Below are 23,769 nucleotides of genomic sequence, written 5' to 3'. Positions count from 1 at the left end.
ACATCTGTGTACCCATGTGTACATGTATGTACGTGTGTGTACACGTGACGTGTCTACGTGTGTACATGTGTGTAGGTGTGTACATGTGTGTAGGTGTGTACATATGTGTAGGTGTGTACACGTGTGTACATGTGTGTACGCGTGTATATGTGTACACATGTGTACACGTATGTATGTGTGTGTACGTGTATGTACATGTGTAAGCATGTACATGTGTCTAAGTGTGTGTACACGTGTCTACATGAGTGTGCACACGTGTACATGTGATTACGCGTGTAGATGTGTGTGTATGACTGTGTACATGTGTATGCGATGTGTGTGTGTGTACATGTATGTACATGTGTATACGCGTGTGTACGTGTGCACATGTGGAGGTGTGTACGCCTGTCTACATGTGTGTACATGAGTGTACACGTGTGTACATGTGTGTACCAGTGTACATGTGTGTACATGTGTGTACATGTTTGTACGTGTGTGTATGTGTGTACATGTGTGTACATGTGTGTACATGTGTGTACATGTGTGTACGTCTGTGTACGTGTGTGTACATGTGTGTACATGTGTGTACGTGTGTGTACATGTGTGTATGTCTGTGTACGTCTGTGTACGCGTGTTTGATGCCTCCTTAGGGCTTTTTCAGAGGGAACCCCAAACCTTCTTTTGAATCACAGATTGGTTTCTGCTGTGAATCCAGTTCGTTTTCAGGTTCCTGGGCAGGTTCTGCTGTGAAAGGGAGGTCAGGTTATGTCACTGTGTATGAGTTTGGGTTTAGTTGATCGTCTCTGTCCGAATATCTCAACAAGAAAAACTTTAAAATCATGAGAATTTGGTGTTCTGTCTGGAGAGTTCCTGCTTTGGGTAGAGGAATATTTTGGGGTCTCATTCACGAGAGACGGAAGATCAGAGCGAGAGACCTTCAGATGTATTTGTGTGGCCTCCGCCTCTCTGTTGGTCCATCATGGTGGAGGAGGAGCTGAGTCAGAGCAAAGCTCTCAGTTTGCCGGTCAATGTCTCTTCCAGTACTCACCTCTGGTCCTCTGGGTCTTGAATCCAAGCGGCTGAAACCAGTTTCCTCCGCAGGGCGTCTGGGCGCTCTCTCAGAGATAGAGGAGGAGCTCGGTCACCTGACGGGAGCTTGGAGTAGAGCTGCTGCTCCTCCACATTGAGAGGAGCCATCAGAGGTGGCTGGGATTTCTGGTCGGGACACCTCCCTGGGGAGGTGTTCCAGGCATGTTCCTCCAGGTGAAACCCCTGGGAAAGACCCAGGACGCTCTGGAGAGACTACGTCTCTTGGCTGACCTGGGAACACATCAGGAACCGGCAAGAGTGACTCGGCAGAGGAATTTCTGGGCATCTTTGTTGACACCGCCCCGTGACCCCACCCCAGGATAGGCAGAAGAAAATGGATGAACCAACAGTCGACAGTTTGTGGTTCTGCTCATCTTCAGGATTGGCCTGGTGTTTCAGGTCTAGGCTTAGGCTGTGGCTCATGAAATATGTGTGCAACAGCATCGCTGTGGCTGTGGTTTCATTTGAAAAGCTTCAGTGATGTCGTCTTAGTGGAACAACAGAAGCATTCTAGGGACCTGGAGGATGAAAATGGATGAAAACAAGAGAAGAACAGTAGCTTTGCCTGTGTTTGCTCAGAGGAATGGCTGACAGGAAGTTGGGGTGTTTTTTCAAACCATTGGCAATTTCCCACTGATCCCCTCTCCCAGCATGCATCTCTTCATCTGCTGTTTCTTCTTCTTCTCAGACATAGATGAAAGTGACACCACCCCCTCAAAGGCAATTGACTTCAGCATTGACCCTGATGCTGTTCCCCCCGTGAGGCCGTTGAGGTCACAGTCCTTCCAGACGTCATCAGGTACATCAGGGAGTTTTCTGCCTGATCACGGTTGAGTCCGGCGTGTACGGGTCCAAATCAACCATACTGGGAGTCTGTGTTTAAGGTCGTTATGGACCGGCACGGTTCAGTTTGGCTCAGAAAAGTTCAGCTGGAACAGATATTTGGTTCCTGATGTCATTGGCTAAAACAGTGGGTGTGATCTGCCAATCAAGTCACGCCCCTCTCACAGCATTGGGTAACAGAAACAGGAAGGAATGTGAACTGTATCCAGCAGAACTGGACCTCAACGTTTTGGGACAACTGAAAGCATGGACTGAACCAAAGTCCACTAGACCAAACCAAGCTGAACCAAACTGAACCAAACTGGTCTAAACCACGCTGATTGTAATCTAAAGTAAATTGCTTTCCTCTTCTCTTTTCCCCCAGCCTCTTCCTATGAGCCCCCCCTTTACCCTTACCATTACCCCCATCCTGAATCTACCACTCCCCCCCTCTCTCAGAATCTGCTTCCTTCTCATCTTTACTCCACCTATACAGCCTCTTTCTCCACGCCCAGCTCCGCCCCCCAGATTCCACGAGTCCACAGCAACCCCTCCCTCTTTACCTCCACACCATCATCTTTAGCCCCTCCCTCTCCTAGGTGGCCACCCCCTGACCAGCCTCTCTTCTCTTTGGCCAATGTACTGTCTGTGGCCATGAGTGTGGCCCACAGCCTCATGCCCCCACCCGGACATCCGAGTCAAGGCTTTCAACACCAGGCTCCTCCCCCGCCTTTCCCCCAGTCCACGTTCTCACCCCCCATGTCTCCATCTCTAAAACGGAACCTTCAGACTTTGACAAACACCTCCACCGCTGAACCCCACCAACCCCCCCAGGCCTATCACACAGGCTTGGAGCCAGAAGTCCAAAAGACAGTGATGGACGGCGGAGCTGCAGATCAGGTAAGAAACAGGAGCCACACAACAAACATGTTTTCATCACATTCTGCTTTCTGAACTGTGGGGCAAACAGATTCTGCCGGCTGCCCCACATGAAAGATCTCACCTGCTAAGGAACCAATGATCTGGAGAACGGTGAGGAAACCGATCAGAACCAAACAGAAGGACTGGTCAATGGAACCAGAGCGCACAACATCGTCATGGATTCAGATCCTGCAGAGCTCCAAAGGTCCTCCTACTTAGACCAGAACATGTCCAGACCCGTCTAATGTTCTCCAGAGAACATCAGGATGATCCAGATAAGGACTGGGAGAAGGTCATGTGGTCAGATGAAACCAAAATGGACCTCTTTGGTAAAAACGCCACTCGCCGTGTTTGGAGGGAGAAGAATGCTAAAGAACTCTACACCCCCTGTGAAGCATGGGGGGGGGGAAACATCATGGTTTGAGGCTGCTATTCTGCAAAGGATCAGGACGACCGATCCGTATGGAAAGATTTTGGAGAAAAACTTTCCATTAGTCAGATCATTGAGGATGAATCATGGCTGGACCTTCCAGACTGTGGTCCTGAACACATCGCCATGGCAACCAAGGAGGGACTATATAACAAGTATTCCATGGTTCTGGAGTGTTTCTAGCCAGTCTCTGGACCTCAGTCCAATTGTGGCAGTGGGCCATTGTAGCTCCTATGATGAACTTGGTACAGGAAGTGTGGATGGTCTTCAGGTGGCAAGAACACTTTACAGGGTTCTCTGGAAAGCCAGCAGCAAGTTAGAAACAGGCGGGTTGACCGGCGTTTGACCACACTGACGGACGAGCTAACTGTGAAAGAGAACGGCAGAGAAATGTGCAAGGGCACATGGGATGGCAAGCAGGAGGGTCAAGTGAACGGGCCGATACACCAAATTCTAATCCGGCATCCAAGTCCAGATCCAGAGATCCTGTAGAATCCGAAGCGGAAGAGGAAGAGGCCGAAGCTGACCTTGGTGGACAGAAAGAGTCAGAGAGGCCCTGACGAAGACGGGGAGAATCTCACCCTTAAATCAAGTTCAGAAGTACGACATGGGCAGGGCCAGACGCTCCTCTGCCAGAGCGTCTGGCCCTGCCCGACGGTCAGAGCCGGAGATGCAGAGCCATCAGACGTGGAGTCTGCGTTTATCGCTTCTATTTAGGAAATGGATTTGAAGACCTCAGCCCTTTGTTTTTTCTTTCAACTTTGACATTCATTCATTTGATTCTTTATTCTGGTTTGTTCATTCCAGTGTCCCGGTCCTGCCCGACCACGGCTCGGCTCGGCTCCCTCCTCCCAGGGTGAGTCTCTGCTGACATCCCAGTTGTATTCACCTGTTGGAATCTGACCGCTGCCTCACCTCTTCCCAGGTTCAGAGACCTCCGTTCTTCCCCGTCAGGCCAGCCTCTCAAATCCCAGAGGAGAGTTTTCAGATTCCTCCACCTCGTCCTCAGCCTCCCCTCCTCCCCCATCGGGTTTCTACCCCAAAGTAAGACTTTCTCTGCAACAGAAACCTGCTTTTCTCAGCCTGAAAACTGTTGGTTTATGTGAAAACCCAGTCTTCATCAAAAAGGACCGCGAGGTTTCCACAGTTGGACTGGAGACCGAATTAATAATTATTAACTCATGAATCTCTGAATCACTCGGGTCTGAAGCGCCTCTATGACACGTGTTCTCCGGATTTCACTTCTCCCCCGGGAGCTTCAGTCTTAGCAGCTCTGCTTTATCTAAGTACCAGAAGTAAAAGTCTTGAAGTCTTTAAATGAATGTTCTGCTGCTTGATGATGTGAAAGCCTGTTTGGACCCATCACAGAGCCCTGTGGAACACCGGGAGAATGGCTCATCACAGAAATATACCTGCAGTTCCTGTAGCACCAAAGTCATGTTCCAGTCTCTGTAAGTAAAGGTTCTGACCGTGGTCCAATCCAGCCCTGAGGTCCAGAAGAGCCAGAACCGGTCCGGTGTCTGCAGCCACTAGAAGATGGTTGTTGCCTTCAGCAGAGCAGCTTCCAGCTAGCTAAATGTAAATGTTGTTCCTTCCTGCAGGTGTCCCCCCCAGTGTCCCCATCACGCTCCATCTCTCCTACGTTGAAAGGTAAGCCCCTCCCTCCTGGGTTATAGGGCACCGACCCCACCCTCACTCATCTAATCCTGAAATATAAGACATTGTCTTTTCCCTCCAGCGGGGAAAACAGCCTTCACTGTGGGCCGCTTCCAGGTGACCCCATCAACACCCGTTTCTGCTGTCAGTCATCATCAGCCACGCCCCTTTAGTGATGCTTCACCCATCGCTCACTCCCCCCCTCCTACTCAGAAGAACCAATCAGAGAGCAGCTCAAGAAGCAGTTCAGAAGAAGACAGCCAATCAGAAATCAGCAACCACACAGTCATCAATACAACATATGGTTACCGTGACAACCCCACCAGTCAAGACGAGAAGTGCATGAGCAGTCTTAAACTGGGAATGACTATGTGGGAGGGGCCAGCCAACAGCCAATCACGTAGCCGTTCTGCTACTTACAGCTCTGACGAATCAGAGGGTGAGGAGATGTGGGAGGAGCTACTGGAGCTTCGTAAAAGGTGACTGGTTGATCTTATTGGCATATTGTTTTACGGTAACCATGGAAACGTAAAGGCAAACACAGTCTGTTCAAATAAAAGAGTTGTTTCACAACAACTTCTCATCACTTAACAGAAACCACAAACCTGAATTAGCTCCTCCCCCTTTGTTTTTTTTAACTTGTCCTGTCCAACAGCTGGGCAGACAGATGAGAGCTGAGGGCCTCTTGTGTTGGACAGATTTTACTTTAACAAGAGGGGTTATGAATCTTCAGACAAACCAAAGGTATGTCTGAATAAACCCCTTTTGTAATTGAGGCCAAACTTTATTAATTTCAATCATGTTTGAAAATCTTTGGTGTTGGACCGGACGGAAAAGGAAAGAGGGGAAGAAGAGAGAGGGACGTTAGAGAGAGGGGGGGTAGGGGGTGATAATAGGAGGGGAAGGGGGATAAGACCATGAAGCGGCTTAGACCAACAAGTTTACTGGTTGTTTATCATTACGGTAAGGTTCAAATGTAGTACAAAAAGGGCGGGGCCTGTCCACACACACACTCAAATGTTATCAACACACCTGCTAGCTGCAGAAATGTCCACCTGTCGACATGAACACAAAACAGATAGTGTTCACACACGCATACTTATGCCTTTAAACCAACTAGTGTGAAATCTTTCATTCATTCAATCATGCAAACTGTTAGTGCAAAGGTGAGCTAACACCTGTGCTCAGGTGAGTGTTCATGTTCTTCTAAAATGGATGGTGGAATGTGAAAAGAAGGAGGGAGAGTGCCCAGCCATCCCCACCCCAAGACCCCCACCGCAGCAGCAGCGGCAGCCGGAATCCCCCCAACGCCACACGACAGCAGATGGAGAACAACCGCCCCCCGGGAGACCACATCCGCCACCCAGGCCAGGGCCAGCAGGACCGCCACGGGGCCCCCAGAGCCAGAGAGCAGGGAGGCAGGGGGGGGAAAGAGAGTGCAAGCTCCAGCTCAACCAGGAGAGCAGCCCCCCGCAGCGCCAGGAGGGCCCAACGCAGGGCCCCACCCGAGAAGAGTGCCCACAGCCCCAGACGAGCACCCCATCACCACCCAGGAGTTCTGGGCATCCCCCCGCCCCAACCCCAGGTACGAGTCAGGACCCCCCAAGGGAGACCCGCCCCGTGCTCCAGGCAGCCACCCACCCGGCCCACAGTTGGTCCAGAAAGGAGCAAGGCAGGGGCCAGCCGTCCCCACCCTGGAGGGGGGCACCCCCAGGAAAAGGGGGGCCCACGAGGGGTGTTGTAAACATGGCCCGACCAGGCTCAGCCACAGTTGGAAATTTGGCGAGGCCCAGCACTCAGGAGCAAGGACCAGGACCCACCCCACAGGGACATGGACACCCCCAGGCTCAGGTGTGATGTGATCCCCGGCTCCTGGTCTTGCCAGAGAGCTCAGGGATCCCCCTCCCTGCGTGTAGAGAGGACGGCCAGGCCCAGAAAACCGGCACCCGGGGGACACGGCCGCCGTTGCCAAGGGCCCAGTACCCCCTAGCAGGGATGGGGTAGGGGACAGATGGTCCAAGGTCCCACCTTCCTTGCGAAATGCATGTGTGTGTGTTTGTGAGGGCGTGTGTGTTTATGTTGGAATGTATATTTTGAGGAGGGAGGGGTGTGTACTAAAGGGGTGCAGTTACAGTTGGCGGGTAGGTTACTGAGAGGACATCTCCTGATTCAGTTCCTCCCCTTTTACCTGCAGACACTTGGTGGAGGTCCAGAATCTACAGATGAGTCAAAAACAAGAAATGGAGGAGTTGTACAGACGGAAGGGTAAAGCCCTACCACCTGGGATCGTCCCTCCAGCCGCCATGCTGAACCACCGCCAACGCCGCCTCTCCAAGACAGGAAACTATCCTCTGGCACGCCGAAGCAGCCTCCAGAGACTAGATCTGCCGCCCCCTGCAGGTCAGACGGTCTCTACAAATTAACACGTGTGATGTGACACTTTCTGATACGTGTGCGTGTTCCAGGGATCATGAGGAAGGGCTCGGTCAGCGGTAGCAGTAGTGGATCTCAAGACCGGATCCTGAAAGGAGTGACGTTTGCTCCTGGTCACAGCTGCATGGTGAGCAACAGAGGACCAGAACCAGCTCCATACCCGGATCTCTGTAGAAGTCAGGACCAGAATCACAGTCAGGACCAGAATCACAGTCAGGTCCAAGACTAGAATCAGTCAGGACCAGAATCATTCAGGACCAGAATCACAGTCAGGACCAGGACTACGACCAAATTCACAGTCAGGACGAGGTTCAGGTCCAGGTCCAGGACCAGGGGCCTCATTTATAAAACTTTGCGTAGGATTTGCGTCAGAAGTGGCGTACGGATGAAACATAGGACGTGCGTACGCACAGAAATATTCGGATTTATTAAACCGTGCGCACGCACATCCTACGCATCTTTCCCTTAATAAAACACAACCGATTCTAAATGCAGCGCAGCTTTTGCGGCTTCATGACACGCCCATAGTTGCCCATAAATAGTCCGTGAAACGCCCACAAATGAATATTCATTGATTGCGAAACCATGGCAAACACAGAGAGGAAGTGAAAAAAACGTAACTTCACTCAATGTGAAGTAGAAGTTATCGTTGGCGAGGTGGAAAAGAGGAGAAAGTGTTGTTTGGAGGGCACAGTGTGGGCATTACTAATGCCAAAAAGGCACGTGAGCGGCAAATGCCGTAAATGCTGTAGCCTCACAACCTCGGACCGTGGCCGAAATAAAAAAGAAATGGTCGGACATCAAAGTCGAGGCAAAAAAACGTCGCCAGAGTGTCTCTGCCACCGGGGGGGGGCACCGGAGCTGACCCCTCTTGATGACAGACTGGCGGCAAGAATTGGGGAATCCCTGTTAAGTGGAGTGGTGACTGAGGCGGAGGGGGACGCCAACGCGCCAGATGCACCGGGTGACACGCGTGGTTCCTCCGATTGCTCCTCTGTAACGCCGGGCCCAAAAGCCCGCAGAGGTCCAACAGGACGGCTCGAGGAAGTCGGAACCGGCTCATAATAATACATTTTATTTAAAAGGCGCCTTTCAAAACACCCAAGGTCACTGTACAAAGTTAGAGGTAAAACACAATAAAATCACAACATGTTAAAAACAATAAATAAATTGGATTCATTAGTAAAATCAGCTGACAGAAGATGAGAAATTGTGTTCCGGAAATGCGAGCTTAAACAGATGAGTTTTGAGTCTGGATTTAAAGATCAGAAAGGAGTCAGTGTTACGGAGGTCTGGGGGGAGAGAGTTCCAGAGTTGGGGAGCAGAGCGACTGAAGGCACGGCTCCCCATGGTGACCATACGGGCCGGAGGGACAGAGAGCTGAAGGGAGGAAGAAGACCGAAGAGAGCGAGAGGGAGTGTTAACATGGAGGAGATTAGAGAGATAGGAGGGAGCCAGGCTATGGAGGGCTTTGAAAGTGGAGAGAAGGAGCTTGAACTGAATCCTAAAGGCTACTGGAAGCCAGTGCAGCTGCTGGAGAACGGGAGTGATGTGATGGAAGGAGGGGGTTCTGGTGATGATGCGGGCAGCTGAATTCTGGACCAACTGAAGCTTATTTAGAGTTTTGTTGGGAAGACCAAAGAGAAGAGCATTACAATAGTCGAGACATAAGCCACTCGTCCTCGTTTGACAGCAAGTCTTCTTGCTGTCTAAAGATGCGTTCACTCCGAATTCTTCCATTTGCCACATCTTCTAAGAGCGCAAGATCAGCCATTGTGCGTCATTACGCATTGTGATGGGGCATTTTATTTCCATCGATTTAATTACATCTGACAAGCTACAGATGTCGGTAATAATCCACGTGGAAATGGGAAATTGATCAGCAAATGTAATTTCTTGTTGCTGTATGTCACATTCAGACATGCATACATAAGCCAGACATTGTAAGGCGTATGTATGAATACCATAATTCCATAGCTTACGAAGAAATGTTTTACTATGAAAACAACTTTCCCCAGTGGACAATTAGTACGTCTGTCTATCTAATTGCACCTATATCTGCTCCTCCAGACGGACACACTGAGGAGAACATCAGTTTTGTACATTATTTTGTTCTGTTAACTATATTATTTATGAGGATGAATTGCACAACATGCCAATATTGCAGAACATATTTCACTTTTCTTTCTGCAAATAAGTGTTCATTTGAATTTCTGTTGTAATTTTCGTTTGATTCTTTTTGTTTGTTTCACTGCTGATCGATCAAACGGGTGTTGGTGTAGCTGTTAATTGTCAGACTTGCTTTGTGAAGTCTTCATGTTATTTCTGAGAGGCAGGATTGTCATTTTCACTTTCACGTGTTTCTTCCATCTGCCGACGGCGTCGCCGTTTCTCATTTCACCCGTTTTTGTGCGTACGCCTGGGTCAGAGCGTGAAGGACCGCACATTTTCCCCTCAAGTTTGCTTTTTATAAATCTCAACTATTGCGTAGAGAGTGGCGTACGCCTTCTTTTGTGCGTACGCAACCTTTAGAAATGAGGCCCCTGATCTGCTTTCATATTCACATTTTTTTGTTGCAGTCTGCTTTGGCTATGTGGTAAAACTGCTGACTACAGATAACGTGTGACCTCTGACCCCTGTGTTGCAGTGACAGAGGAGGTGCTTAGAAGGTAAAGATGGTCCCATCAGATGAAGATGAGGAGTTCAGACATTGACCTGAGATCGCCGTCAGTTGGAATCAACTTGAAGCGGCAGAACAACCGGACTGTGGTCAAATCTGCTCCTCCTCCTGCGTCAGCGGTGCAACCTCCTGGCTGCAGGTAGAGGCGTGGTCCGTTGGGGTGAGATGCCTCAGACTCGGAGGCGTTTGTGGATTTCCACATCTGCGTGGGAACAAAGCCCAGAAACGTTCAGGTCCTCCTAAATAACCCTGAGGCAGCGGCTGAAGGAGGAGCATCACTGTAAAGTTCAGGCGGGACTTTGGATTTTTGGTATTATTGTTTTCCAAGGTTCTTGTGTGACGTTCTGTCGTTCTTCTGCAGTGATTTCTGTTAAAAATAAAGATCTTTGTGTTTTAATCTGAAGTCTTAGTGTTTGTTAAACGTTGGATTTCCTCACTATGTGGAAGCAGAGGAAACCTGGAGACAGCAGGGGTCACCATGGCAACCAGCTTTCTCCATGACCTTTTAGAGCAGGGGTCACCAATGCAGCGCCTGCATGGTCGCCCGTGAGGACCACCTAAAGCATCCCACACAGCCCTTCTACAAATCTCACAGATCACAGTGGAATCCAATTTAATTTATTCCAACTCTTTTGTATTGAATTTTTGAAAACAGAGGGTCACACATCACCACGAATCACCATGGATCACTGCTGATCCTACAGATCACCACGGGCCAGTTGTTCAAAAAGTTTAATCTGGATCAAAATGATCCGGATTTGGAAATCACATTTCCTCCTATGCAGGATCAGGTAATCCGTCTTACTATTATGCCGGTTTTTCAAAGCAACATTGGACTGGATCACTCTGATCCAGATTACCTGTCCTCTAAATGGGAGAACATATCACAACACGGGCTACCAGCTATGTGAAGAGCAGGTAGAAGAGCCAACATGGGGTCACTGTAAGAGATTGTTATTCTGAGAAAAAACACAAAAATAACAAACATCCACTTCCATTTATAATTTCTTTTATGATCCCTCATCTGAGTCACAAAAAATAAAAAAACAAATACATTGTTGATATTTTGAAGACGTCTTAAATAAAATGGCTAAATGTCCAATAGTTAACAAAATAAAGAATGTTCAGGGAGTTTCTTAATCTGAGGAGGAGAGAGCAGCATTTCCAGGCTCTGCTTTTAGGAGGCGGATCTGCAGTTCTGCTTTGGTTGTTTTTACTTTACTGAATAGCTTAACTGGTAGCCTATGTCTACTGTATCTACTTTATCACTGTTACAACGGTTACACAAGTCAAGTGCAAAATATGAATAAAAGTATAAACACTAAATGAAACAAATGTATTATTTGACCAATTTCCCTCCTGGAATCCACCTTTAAATCCGACCCCCTGTTGGGATCAGGATAATCCCGTTTTGTTGGATCAAAGTTATCCAAATCCTACTGACAAGTTTAGAACAACACAAACTGAAGGTTTGATCCAGATTAGAACTAGGATTGGATTCTGTGATCTAATCTGATTTCAGATTCCTTCTTTCCCTTTTGGACAACCCATTTTCAAGAATTGATCCAATCCGATCACTAAAATCCGATCAGCTTACCTTTGAACAACTGCCCCCACGGATCAGTAAGGATCCTAGAGATCACCATGTATCACTGCTGATCCCACATATCACCACTGATCAGTACGGATCCTACAGATCACCACGGATCACTGCTGATCCTACAGATCACCACGGATCACTACTGGTCCTACAGATCACCATGGATTACTACTGATCCCACAGATCACCGCGGATCAGTACGGATCCTACAGATCACCAAGGATCCTACAGATCACCATGGATCACTACTGATCCTACAGATCACCACGGATCAGTACGGATCCTACAGATCACTGCTGATCCTACAGATCACCACAGATCACTGCTGATTCTACAGATCACCAAGGATCAGTGCTGATCCTACAGATCACCACGGATCAGTACGGATCCTACAGATCGCCATGGATCCTACAGATCACCATGGATCACTGCTGATCCTACAGATCAGCGCGGATCAGTACGGATCCTACATATCAACAAGGATCCCACAGATCACTACGGATCCCACAGATCACCATGGATCACTGCTGATCCTACAGATCACCACATATCAGTACGGATCCTACGGATCACCACGGATCACTGCTTATCCTACAGATCACCACGGATCCCACGGATAATTGCTGATCCTACAGATCACCACGGATCAGTACGGATCCTACAGATCACCACGGATCACTGCTGATCCTACAGATCACCACGGATCACTGCTGATCCTACAGATCACCACGGATCACTACAGATCACCATGGATCACTGCTGATCCTACAGATCAGCGGGGATCAGTACGGATCCTACATATCACCAAGGATCCCACAGATCACTACGGATCCCACAGATCACCATGGATCACTGCTGATCCTACAGATCACCACAGATCACTGCTGATCCTACAGATCACCACGGATCACTGCTGATCCTACAGATCACCACGGATCACTGCTGATCCTACAGATCACCACGGATCACTACAGATCCTACAGATCACCATGGATCAGTGCGCCAAAGGGCGGCTCTGTAGGTCCCCAGACCGCTGCCGCAGAGTCCAGGCCACAGGTCACGTTACAGTTCATGACCAGCTGTCGGTTCACTTTCAACCCCCCCCCGCCCGGGGGGGGCAGTCCCGTTGTATGAGAGTGATATGGAGGGGTCAGAGGTCAGAGGAAACAGGAGGTCAGGATTACACTTAACAGACACTTCAGAAGGTGGAGCCTCACCGGCCCGGCTGGCCTCCGTCAGGATCTCCTGGATCCTCACTCGGTTCTGGTGGCCCAGCAGAGTCTGTGGTTCCCAAACGGAACCACACTTCAGATGTGCTTTAATGAACAGCCTCAGACTCCAGGAAGTCGCCGACCTTCAGGTCCACCAGCGTCTTCATCACGACGACAGAAGCAGAACTTCAGAACAATATAGACTTTATTAGTTCACTAAAGTTGAAAAGAAGACTGGCTTCAAGTGATTCACAATGCAACAATCCAGCATGTGGTTCACGTACACAGGAAGTGCATTCTCCCTACAGCTGCAGCATCTTTTCAAAATAAAAGCCCACACAAGTGCAGCTTGAACACTGATGGTAAAACCACAGGATCCAGACAGCTCTACCCAGACCGCAACGGCCCCCCAACAGTAGACTAAAAAAAGTCCTTAGGGCGTCCGGAGTCCAGCTTCCAAAGTCCAGTGGGGGGGGCGTGGACCGCAGGAAGCCAGAATCACAGCACTGCTCGGGAATGTTTGATAACATTTTATTTTTAACAGCAATGGAAAAATAGAACCTTTACAAACGTCTTCAATTCTCTGAAATCGTGTCAACGCGCACAAACGCTGAGGGACTGCTCCCACGAGCAGCAGGGGCGGGGCTGAAGCTCCAGTCCGGCCGCCACCGCCGCCGCGTTCCTTTGGCACTTGCTCCTCTGCGTTCACCTGTACGGGTTAGTGCTGCTGTTGGCGGGGGCGGGGTCTGAGCACACGACCGCGCTCAGAAGAAGAAAAAGAAGAGCGACAAAAACCCAGAAGTCCAGAGTGGTCCAGCCCCCCACCCCCCCCACCCTGCTGCTGGGAGCAGTGGGCCGGTGACATCATCATGATGTCATATGGGGTCCAGCTAGAAAACGAGCAGAGGGGCGGGTTTGTTGCAGGGGCGGGGATAGAGTCCAGTCGGCAGGCTGTCCGAGGGGGAGGGGGAGGGGTGGTGGGGGTGTGGCCTGCTGGAACTGGAGGTGGTGATGTCATCATCGCGCTCACACAGACACTCATCTCACTGCAGCCGGCGGCGCTCCAACACGCTCGTCCGGCGCCGTTCATCCTTAAGCTTCTCTGATGTCACGAATGCCCCCCATCTGCAACCACACAGACACACGTGAACTCGCCGCTGCAGCGCAGCAGGGCGGGGTCAGAGGTCGGACGCTCACCAGGCCTGGCTCTTCAGCTTGCGCAGCTCCTTGGTGGCCCAGGTGGCCAGCATCTTGGTCTTGTTGGTTTTGGAGCGCCGGCCCTCCGTCAGCAGGTCGTTGATGAGCGGGCGCACCTCCACCAGCTTCATCACGTCTTTTCCAAACGCCGTGCACAGGTCGCTGCGACAGACAAGTGACCATGCTGAGGCTTTTACTGTGAGAGTCAACATGCTACAGCCATACCGACCAATAGAATGACAGAGTCACCGCTGTTTATTTCTCTCTAGAGGTCTGTGGGATTTTGCAGCTACTTCCTGTTTGGAACGCCAGGGGGAGGAGTCACTCAGTCCAGTTCTCGGAAACCGTCCATGGTCAGACCCAGTGCCACCCACCAGGTCTTTGGTCCCAACAAATGTAGCAAGGCCCCCGCACAAACAGGAAGTAGGGTCTGTTCAAACCCCACTTGTTCGTGCAGGTAGATTTTCTACACACGACAACGGCGGGAAATGCAGCATCGCATTCAAGTGAATGCAGCAGCATCTGCAGCAGCATCTGCAGCAGCATCTGCAGCAGCTGCTGCAGCAGCATCTGCAGCAGCTGCATCTGCAGCAGCTGCAGCTGCTGCTGATGCTGCTGCATTCAAGTGAATGCAGCAGCATCTGCAGCAGCTGCATCTGCAGCAGCTGCAGAAGCTGCAGCAGCTGCATCTGCAGCAGCAGCATCTTCTGGTCGTTTCTGTCATTCCAGTATTTCCTGCGGCTGCTTATAACAGCCTCTTTACTGATTTATAGACGGTACATTGAAGGATTTAAGAAAATGTTTCAGAACAATTCAACTCCAATTTAGCCTGGAGCCAGGTTGTTAGACGCCTCATTTCCTTCTAGCCCCGCCCCTCACCCGATCAGGCCGGCAGCATTGGCCACCACTCCGTCAGAGTGATCCTCATCCTCGGCGATGTGGTGGATGAAGGACAGGATGAACTCCACCCGGGGCTGCACCAGCATGACGTCCGCTGCAGAACAAGAGGGCGGAGCATCTGCTTACATCTGTTGTTTACGTCTGGCTTGGATTGTTTACATCTTTGTTTACATGTTTGTGGGGTCCCACAAAACCAGAGAGCCGTGTTGGCGGGCTCCACCTGCAGCTTTCTGGGTGAAAAGACCCACAGTTCTCTGCGACGGCGTAAAATCCTCCTGCTTGACTTCAGACAGGAAGAGGAACCGCCGTCGCTGCTGTCATGTGACCAAAGGGGTGTGCGAGCGCGCTCTTACGGTGCACGTTCTCCTGGTCGCCCTTCAGGCCCTGGATGATGCCGGTGTAGGCCTCCAGGCAGCCCTCCCTCAGCTCGTTCAGGTAGTCCACCATGTCGTAGTCCGTCTGAAACACAAGTCATCGTCATCTCACCTGTGCATGTCAGCAGGTGTGCTGCAGGTCACACACGTGCACGCTCCTGACCTTGTCCACCTGCGCCTGCGAGGCCTGCTGCAGGGTGTCCAACACGATGTCCAGATACTTCTTGAACTCTCCACCGATTGCCAGAGCGATGTCTCCAAACGCCGAGAGGATCTGAGGCTTCACGGATCGGTGCACGTTCTCGTTCTGCACACACACACCCCCAATGAGGGCGGGAACCCACTTCCTGTCTGGGAAGAGCGGTGGCGTCTCAGCTCACCCCGAGGTTCTCCAACAGCAGCTGCATGATCTCGTCACAGTAAAGCAGGATGTTGGAGGTCAGAGCTCTGCACAGGTCGCACACCAGCCCCACAGCCGCCAGGCACACCTGCAACGAGGTCACATGACGCTCAGGCCGTCCTCACCCTTCACCCCCAAGAGCGTCCGAGAGGCGGGCTCACCTGGTATTCAGCGTAGTTCTTCAGTCCGATGGCGAGGAAGGGCTTGAAAGCCTCCATGTACTTCTGAAAGTCACTGCCCAGAACTAAAGAAACACAGGAGTTATCGGAGCGCCACGCACATGCACAGGCGTGTGCACGTGAACATACCTTCAACCAGAGTAGAAACGGCCATCAGAGCATCCTCCTGCACGCCGCCAGAGCCAGCCGTGCTCTGGAACATTCTCAGCAGGGACGCCATGACCACGTCGGAAATCTGCAACGCGTCTTGGTGCTGCACCTTCCTCAGCACGTTCTGCAAACAGCGCCACAGAGACCGCCACAGTGAGACAGGAAGCCCCCAGAGGCCGCCACAGAGAGACAGGAAGCCCCCGGAGACCGCCACAGAGAGACAGGAAGCGCCCAGAGGCCGCCACAGTGAGACAGGAAGCGCCCAGAGGCCGCCACAGAGAGACAGGAAGTGCCCAGAGGCCGCCACAGAGAGACAGGAAGTGCCCAGAGGCCGCCACAGTGAGACAGGAAGCGCCCAGAGGCCGCCACAGTGAGACAGGAAGTGCCCAGAGTCCGCCACAGTGAGACAGGAAGTGCCCAAAGGCCGCCACAGTGAGACAGGAAGCGCCCAGAGTCCGCCACAGAGAGACAGGAAGCCCCCGGAGACCGCCACAGAGAGACAGGAAGTGCCCAGAGGCCGCCACAGTGAGACAGGAAGCGCCCAGAGGCCGCCACAGTGAGACAGGAAGTGCCCAGAGGCCGCCACAGTGAGACAGGAAGTGCCCAGAGTCCGCCACAGAGAGACAGGAAGTGCCCAGAGTCCGCCTCAGTGAGACAGGAAGTGCCCAAAGGCCGCCACAGTGAGACAGGAAGCGCCCAGAGACCGCCACAGTGAGACAGGAAGTGCCCAGAGACCGCCACAGTGAGACAGGAAGTGCTGAGTCTTACCTGCAGCGTGGCACAGAGCAGGGACTGCAGATCGTTGAACTGGATTCTGTCCGAGGTGCTCTGGATGTGGGACTAAACACAGGAAGTTGCATCACAACAGACTACAGTGGACTTCCTGAGTCTGTTCATTTCTTCTCCAGGTTCCAGTTTTACCTCCATCTGCAAGACCTGCTGCAGGCGCTCCATGATGACCAGCGTGGTCTTCTGTACGGCGGGGTAGCAGTCTTGAGCGCTGTTCTTCACGATCTCCATCAGAGCCTCGTAGGCCGCCGAGCGCAGGTTGTTCTGATGACCATCAGGCCTGACACAACAAACACACAACTGTGTCACACCAACCAGACGGGACGGAGCGCCGCTGAGACCGCTGCTCCTGCACGGCCAGGAAGGCGGTACCTGTCGGTGGTCTCCAGCAGCTTCTGCACGATGATCTCAAAGGACGAGGACAGGCAGTAGGTGCTGGGCTCCTCCTGGTCCTCTGCCGCGTCCGTGGCTTCGTACGCCGCCTCCGCCAGAGACGAGAAGGCCTGAGGGGGTGGAAAGCCATCAGCGTCTCACAGCGGCGCCGCCCGTTAAGCCGCATACACACCAGGCAAGTGTGGCGCTAGAGCTGTGATGGTGTGGGATTTTTGATCACCGCTGTGATGAACCAGCAGGGGGCGCTGGAGGATTTGGGATTCTTTATTAACGAATAACAGTCACAACTAACTACTAACTATCTAAGGAACTAACCATATAGGTGTTGTACAATGACTGTGTGTGTGTGTGTGTTGGAGGAAGGAGCACACGTGTGTTGGGGGTGTGTGTGGATTCTTCTGCTCTCTAGCTGCAGGTGAGGCTTCACCTGTGCTCTCTGGTTCAGACATCTTCTCAGAATATTCTATATATTCCAGTAATAAACAGACTGCAGACACTTTGTCACCTTTCCGGTAGCCATGAAGAACGTGGGGCAGGAGGCTCCGCCTCTGTTTATACAGACACGTAACGTTACGCTGCAAGGAGAACAGTAATACCCCCCCCCGCTGATGCGGTTATCGTCACAGCCCTACGGATGTCTATGCGCAAATGAGCGTTTCAGGCGTCGCCATGTAAGTTTTACCCTCCGCTTGAGGGCAACATGTGCGGCAATGAAACACGAACTGGACGTCAAACCAGTGGAGCTTTGACCAGTCAGGAGCTCTGGTGTTGTAGTGGCGTACGGCCGGCGTCTGTTTGAATTCACTGGGGAGCCAACCGTCATCGATGACCGCGGTCCAGAATTGTACCAAGTATTTAATAAATGGGAATAGAGCTGAGACAGAAACGGCCTGGAACAAGATTCACCAGATTTACCACATTCCACGTCGAACCTCCTTCATCTGGAGGTGCTCTGAGATCAGGAAGCCACTGTTCAGTTCGTTCTTGAACGCATCACTAGGGGTGTGGCGATCCCCGCATCACCGCACGTTTTTATGTATTTTGAGTTCTGCATTTGGTGCGTGGTTAGAACTATTACTGTTCTCCTTCACTCCGTAACACCAAACATGAACTGTTAGATTTCCATGAATATCACTACATGTTTTGTTTGGGAACTACTTTGTGCAGCGTAACGTTACGTGTCTGTATAAACAGAGGCGGAGCGTCCTGCCCCGCGTTCTTCATGGCTACCGGAAAGGTGACAAAGTGTCTGCAGTCTGTTTATTACTGGAATATATAGAATATTCTGAGAAGATGTCTGTACCAGAGAGCACAGGTGAAACCTCACCTGCAGCTAGAGAGCAGAAGAATCCACACACACCCCCAACACACGTGTGCTCCTTCCTCCAACACACACACACACACAGTCATTGTACAACACCTATATGGTTAGTTCCTTAAGATAGTTAGTAGTTAGTTGTGACTGTTATTTGTTAATAAAGAAAACTGCATCGTAATTGTTTTCATTTGCAACGCAGCTGCTGGGTGATTTTGTATTGAGGGGGGGGGGGGGGGGGGGGGTACTGCGGTTAACCGCGGCACGGCGCCCCTGCTGGTTCATCACGGCGGTGATCAAAAATCCCACACCGTCACAGCTCCAGACATCCGTGGAAGCGGCGCCTGAACCCGTGTGTCCGACCGCAGCAGCTTCAGAGACTAAACCCGCTCATGCAGCTCACCCAGCACACGTTGGAAGCAACCCTTGGCTCCGCCCCCAGCCCCTCGATCAGGCATTGCAGGAGGGGGGCCAGGTAAACTTCGTTGATGGCGGCCTCAGGCAGCAGCTCGCAGATCCTCCCCACCGTCCAGGCCGTGGTGTCCCTCACCACCACGCTGGGGTCCTTCATCAGCTCGATCAGCGTGGGCATGGCCTGAGGCGGAGCACACAGTCAGAGGGCGTGAAGGCGCTGCCCCGCCCCCGCCCCCACGTACCTGGATGACCAGGGGCTTCAGCTGGTTCAGGTCGGGTCCCTCCAGGATGGAGCCGAAGGCCATGACGGAGGCGTCGCGGTACCGCCAGTCGGGGTGTTTGATGTGCTCCTTGATGAAGGGCAGAACGTGAGGAACCACGTCGTCCTCGCAGCACGTGGCGAGCAGCATCAGGCACACGCCCGCCGCTTTGCAGGGGTTCCAGTCGTCGTCGTCGTCGTTCTCGTCCTGCACACACACAGACTCAGAGCTGCACGTGCACGCCCGGGCGGCTGCGGGCGGGGCGGCCGGCTCACCTGCTTGGTCAGGGTTTGGGTCAGGATGGGGACCAGGTACTGCAGCGCTCCTTTGGCATAGAACTTGCTGGTGTGCTCGGGGGGGCGGCCCTGCTCAGAGGCCTGTGATTGGATGAGAAGAGACGGCATGAGTCGGCGGATCGCAGCGCCGCCGGACGGGCGGGGGGGCCGCGGACGCACCTCCGAGGCTTCGATGGCCAGGTCCATCTCCTCGTCGCAGACATTGGACCAGAACTCGATGCCCTGCAGAGCCACCTCATCGATGTCGCTCTTCATCGCCTCGATGGTGATCTGCGGAGGAGACGACGCATGAGGAGGGGCCGGCTGACGGCGAGCCGCCGGACACGCCCCTCCATCCTCACCGCAAACAGCGCCGGGCCCATGTACGTCTCCATGTACTGGTAGTACAGCGACATGATCTTCACCAGGTTCTGCAGCGCCGCCACGCGCACCTGAACGCAGCACAGAGGCGTCAGCCTGGAGCTGGGGCGCGCTCAGGAGCGTGCACGTGTGCATACTCACTCTGGTGTCGGGACACTGCGTGGCCTCGCACACCACCTGCATGATGAAGTGTCTCTCCGTCTGAAACAGAGGGCAGGGCTCAGCGATCTGCTAACTCCGCCCCCAGCCCCGCCTCCAGCCCCGCCTACCTCCTTGTCAAAGTTGGCCTTGGTGAACTCCAGCGAGTTGAGAAGCGCGTTGGTGGCGGCCAGCTTCACGTTGTTGCTGGGCTCCTCCTTCCTCATGCCCTGGATGATGGCGGTCAGGATCTGGTTTCCGTTCTCCTGCAGCTGCTCCGGGTCCTGAGCACACGGGAAGCCGTTAGAACCTGCCGGGTTCTGACCCGCTTCCAGTCAAATGGAGGAACACAGAAGGTGAGCCAGAACATCCCAAGAACCCCAGAAAGTCCAGTGAGTTGGAACCTTTCCTGAGGTTTCAAACCAGAAAAACTCGATTCACCATTTTAAATCGGCCGCAGCGGCGCCGGTTCTGGACGCAGCGGCGCCGGTTCTGGACGCAGCGATTCTCCGACTTGGTTCTACCGGCTTAACCCTACGAAGCTGAAGAACCTCAGCAGTTTGATTGATCCTCTTTATTGATCTGAGCGTTTAGTCCACGTGATCAATACCTGAGACATCCATTAATCTCTGCTTGAAGCTGAATTTCAGACCTCAGAGGTCAAAGTTCAAATGACCAACAGACACATTTGAATAAAAACTGAAAACAAACTTCCACTTTGTGGCTAAATGTCACTTTTCACGCTGAAACATTCTGCTCTGTTTATTGACGTCTCATGGAGGCGGAGCTTAAATTCAAGTTTCTTCTTCCTTCCTGAAAAATATCTACCCTAAAGAAAAAACTGCAGCGAGATCCTGGAGGTTCTGACAAACGTACGGATCGGGCCGCCTGCTGAGACTCTGAAGGACGGGTTCTGATCCCACAAGAACCAAAGGTTCCTGACGTGATCGGTCCGAACCCGAACCGGGACGCAGACGGCAACGACCGAAGCGTCTGCTGCTTTGAGGAACCGGGAACGTAGAGAAACCAGAGGATGGAGGACAAACCGCCGTCTGATATCGATGAGGCCATGCAGCAGTGGGAGGGGCCCAGAACCCTCCAGAACCTGGAGAGGGCCCGGCAGGTCCCACGTGACGGGACGCGTCACTCACAATGTCCTGGCAGATGTAGCCGATGGCCTCCAGCGTGGACTCCTTCATGTGCTCGGTGCTGGACGGGTCCGTCACGTTGGCCACCAGCTGAGGGATCAGCTCGGGCCACTGGTTGACCGGGATCTCAGCGCAGGCGATGCCGGCGACGCACTGCGAGGCGGAGCTGGGCCGGTACGTCTCTGTGCCCAGAGTTTGGAGGACCTGCAGGAGAAACACGGACCCGGTAAGCTCCGCCCCCCGCTCAGACAGCCGCCTTCAGCAGCACTTACGTAGTTCTTGATCTCGCGGCGAGCATTGGCGTCGATGGCGAGCCATCTCTGCTGGTACTGCGTCTTCACGTCAGGATCTTTGGAGGTCAGGGAGTTCTTCACCTGCAGGCCCGCGGCCACCCGGGCCACCTGCGTGTTCCCCGGGTTTGCCAACACCTTGGAGAGCTCCACCAGGAAGGTGGGCTGGGGGGGGGAGAGAGAGAGAGAGAGAGAACGAGAACATCAGCGGGGGGCCTTCAGGCTCGGACCGCCGTGGAACGAAAACCTGAAGGCCCGCCCCCAAACCCAAAGGAGGTCCTGAGACCGAAGCCACTTCAGGGTTCTAGTCCAGACTCTGCCTGCAGCCAAAATCTCTCCCATCATGCTTTGCAGCATCATTACATACAGTCTGAGCATCACAGTAACGGCACAGGCGGGACTTCCTGGTTCCAAAAAGGTCACATGATGCCGCGTCATGCTAGCAGGTAAACCCACATCTGTTAGCATGACCGGAGGACGGAGAGCAGAAGTGCTTATGGCTTCACTCCCGTGACTGCAAAGCATTGTGGGATTGATCCTAGTCTGACCATCAAGAAGGGGGTTCCGGACCTCCTCTGGATTACTGGACTTTAGGGGAAACACAGGTCTTTGGGGGAGACGTCAGAGCTCACTGAGTGAGTGCGCGTGCGCCAGCTGATCACGGATGCTCCGTTCGCCCGGCCGCCCCGCACCGCCCCGCAGACCGAACTTACCAGGTTCTCCACCGCCGCCTGCTCCAGAAACTTCTGCGCCGCCTCCAGCTCATTCCGATCTGCGGAGAGAGGGCAGAGGTCAGCCAACGCCGGCCGGCCTGCAGCCGCACCGACGCCCGGGCCGGGTCGGCCCGGACATTTCCGCCATCACCTAATCAGTGGCCCACGTGGGCCGCGGACCTGAAAACAGAGCACGATGCGTTCACGGACTGCGTCTGAACCACGGGTAAAGCGCGCTAGATTAGCATGCTAGCATTGCTAAAGGCGCTCGTTAGGAGTCCGTTTGGTTCTCCAGACAGCCGCCGAACCCAGCCGAACCGGCCTTCAACAGCCAAGTGCTGGCAGCCTAACGCGCCCGCTGAACGCTCCCGCGAGGACGCTGAGGCTCGAGAAGGAAGCGGCTGCTAGCATTAAGCTAACGGCTAAAGCAGCCGCCGCGCCGGCATGGCATGGATGGGCAGGGTCGCTCCGGTAACCGGTCCTGCGGCTTCAGCCTGCGCTCCTGCTCGCCACCGCAAACCGGAAACTTCCCCGCCGCTGAGGGCCACAAATTTACCGGACTTTACCTGCTGGTGGCGGGGTTCCAACTGCACCGGCAACGCACGAATGACGAGTCCCGACTCAGGCCGGAGCCTTAGCACCGTTAGCCCTGCCAGCTAGCATCTGCCCGGTGTCCTTCCTGCAGACCCGGACCGCCAACCGGAGCCCAAACAGCGGACGGGCGAGTGGGCGCTTACCCGGAGAGACCGTTTTTTCCAGGATGGTAATGAGCTCCATGCCGCCGCCGCCGCTCTCGTCTCTCACACGTTCTGTAGCCGCGCACCGCCGCAGCGGATTATATTTCTTCCACGGTGCTCAGTCGGTGCCGTCGGGGCGAACTCGGTTCGCTGCGGAAAAGGCGGGAGCTCTCCGGTGTTCGCTCGGTGCTTCTGACTCGGATGATGCGGGGAAATGTTTACGATCGAGGCAAACAGCAGCGCGTCGAAGCTCCGCAGCCGCCCATCCGCATCCTGAATCGTCGGGAGGGAAAGGACCGCGCGTTTCACCCACGCGGAAGGATATCACGCACTGACGTAAAGACACGACGTGCTGCCTTCAGGGGGCGTGGGAGCTTTCAGGAGGCGATTTCTGGATGAAGTAGCGGAGAAAGGCTGTTTTTCTGACACTGCAGCACAACAGCTGCGTCGTTACTGCACGATGGATTTGTGCTTTTATTGAACATTTTACTGTTGGTAAAGATCTTCTGCTGAGTACAGGAAGAGGTCAGAGGTCAGAAACATGAAGTCTACAGCCAAACCTTCTGCAGGACAATGAAACACAAAGAATCCTCTGAACACATTCTTCTAGAGGTTTGGTTGACAAACATGACCGTCACTGTGAAATGTCAAAGTCCCGCTCCAATCCTCTTCTGATCTAAAGTCTTTTCACGATGATGTTACTGTTTTTAGCCAAAATCCAAACATCTGGGTCGTTTTCTTGGACTTAGTTTCTGCAGAGTGCCAGGAGTTCATCAGAAATTCACCTCTGGGTTGTGGGTGGGACTATTGGTGCAGAGTAAGCCTGCCCTCATTTCCCATCATCCTTTTGTTTATACTCTCCCCCTCTAGCGTACAGCCCCTCACACCCCCAAGC

The 23,769-nt window shown here is 52.9% G+C and overlaps 2 protein-coding genes and 1 non-coding gene across 11 annotated transcripts in view; 1 reads left to right on the top strand and 2 right to left on the bottom strand.

Annotated features, from left to right (window-relative positions):
• Positions 1–10,407, top strand: part of wnk4b (WNK lysine deficient protein kinase 4b) — a 35,225-nt gene extending 24,818 nt beyond the window's left edge. For 2 of the 9 annotated variants that reach the window (XM_078952014.1, XM_078952013.1), the window contains exons 16-24: positions 1,757–1,867; positions 2,276–2,790; positions 4,049–4,097; positions 4,167–4,285; positions 4,843–4,891; positions 4,980–5,376; positions 7,092–7,297; positions 7,363–7,457; positions 9,978–10,407. In XM_078952014.1, the coding sequence (XP_078808140.1) occupies positions 1,757–1,867; positions 2,276–2,790; positions 4,049–4,097; positions 4,167–4,285; positions 4,843–4,891; positions 4,980–5,376; positions 7,092–7,297; positions 7,363–7,457; positions 9,978–9,980 (1,544 nt within the window). In that variant the 3' untranslated portion in view covers positions 9,981–10,407. Of the gene's footprint in view, positions 1–1,756; positions 1,868–2,275; positions 2,791–4,048; positions 4,098–4,166; positions 4,286–4,842; positions 4,892–4,979; positions 5,377–7,091; positions 7,298–7,362; positions 7,548–7,603; positions 7,779–9,977 lie in introns of those variants that run through there. The other 7 variants (XM_078952012.1, XM_078952010.1, XM_078952011.1 and 4 more) reach the window with 5 other exon arrangements.
• Positions 10,408–13,008: 2,601 nt separating this feature from the next.
• kpnb1 (karyopherin (importin) beta 1) lies at positions 13,009–23,323 on the bottom strand. The gene is made up of 22 exons (XM_004085443.5): positions 22,875–23,323; positions 22,138–22,196; positions 21,407–21,589; positions 21,138–21,338; positions 20,118–20,270; positions 19,990–20,049; positions 19,830–19,919; positions 19,648–19,758; positions 19,468–19,569; positions 19,175–19,399; positions 18,922–19,113; positions 17,183–17,313; positions 16,943–17,090; positions 16,790–16,861; positions 16,001–16,145; positions 15,854–15,936; positions 15,673–15,780; positions 15,456–15,599; positions 15,272–15,377; positions 14,898–15,012; positions 14,019–14,180; positions 13,009–13,946 (listed from the first exon to the last, which is right to left on the bottom strand). Coding segments are annotated over exons 1-22 (2,631 nt in total). The 5' UTR covers positions 22,915–23,323; the 3' UTR covers positions 13,009–13,945.
• On the bottom strand, positions 15,092–15,229 carry LOC111947847 (small nucleolar RNA SNORA79). Its single transcript, XR_002873797.1, has one exon. It is a non-coding gene; the product is annotated as a small nucleolar RNA SNORA79 (small nucleolar RNA).
• Positions 23,324–23,769: the final 446 nt, after the last annotated feature.

The sequence above is a fragment of the Oryzias latipes genome, chromosome 8 (genome assembly GCF_053564925.1).
Source record: "Oryzias latipes strain Hd-rR chromosome 8, Olatipes_Hd-rR_3.1".
In the NCBI taxonomy this organism is placed as follows: domain Eukaryota; kingdom Metazoa; phylum Chordata; class Actinopteri; order Beloniformes; family Adrianichthyidae; genus Oryzias; species Oryzias latipes.
Note: the sequence above shows the minus strand (reverse complement) of the source record. Positions and strands in the feature narration are given on the sequence as shown.

Bases quoted from the DNA above. Each gene is read 5' to 3' on its own strand.
- kpnb1 (XM_004085443.5), bottom strand. From the start codon at position 22,914: ATGGAGCTCATTACCATCCTGGAAAAAACGGTCTCTCCGG. The intron at 19,570-19,647 runs GTGCGTCCGCGG...ATCCAATCACAG, and splicing joins TGGCCATCGAAGCCTCGGAG to GCCTCTGAGCAGGGCCGCCC. The intron at 17,091-17,182 runs GTACCGCCTTCC...TTGTTGTGTCAG, and splicing joins CTGCTGGAGACCACCGACAG to GCCTGATGGTCATCAGAACA.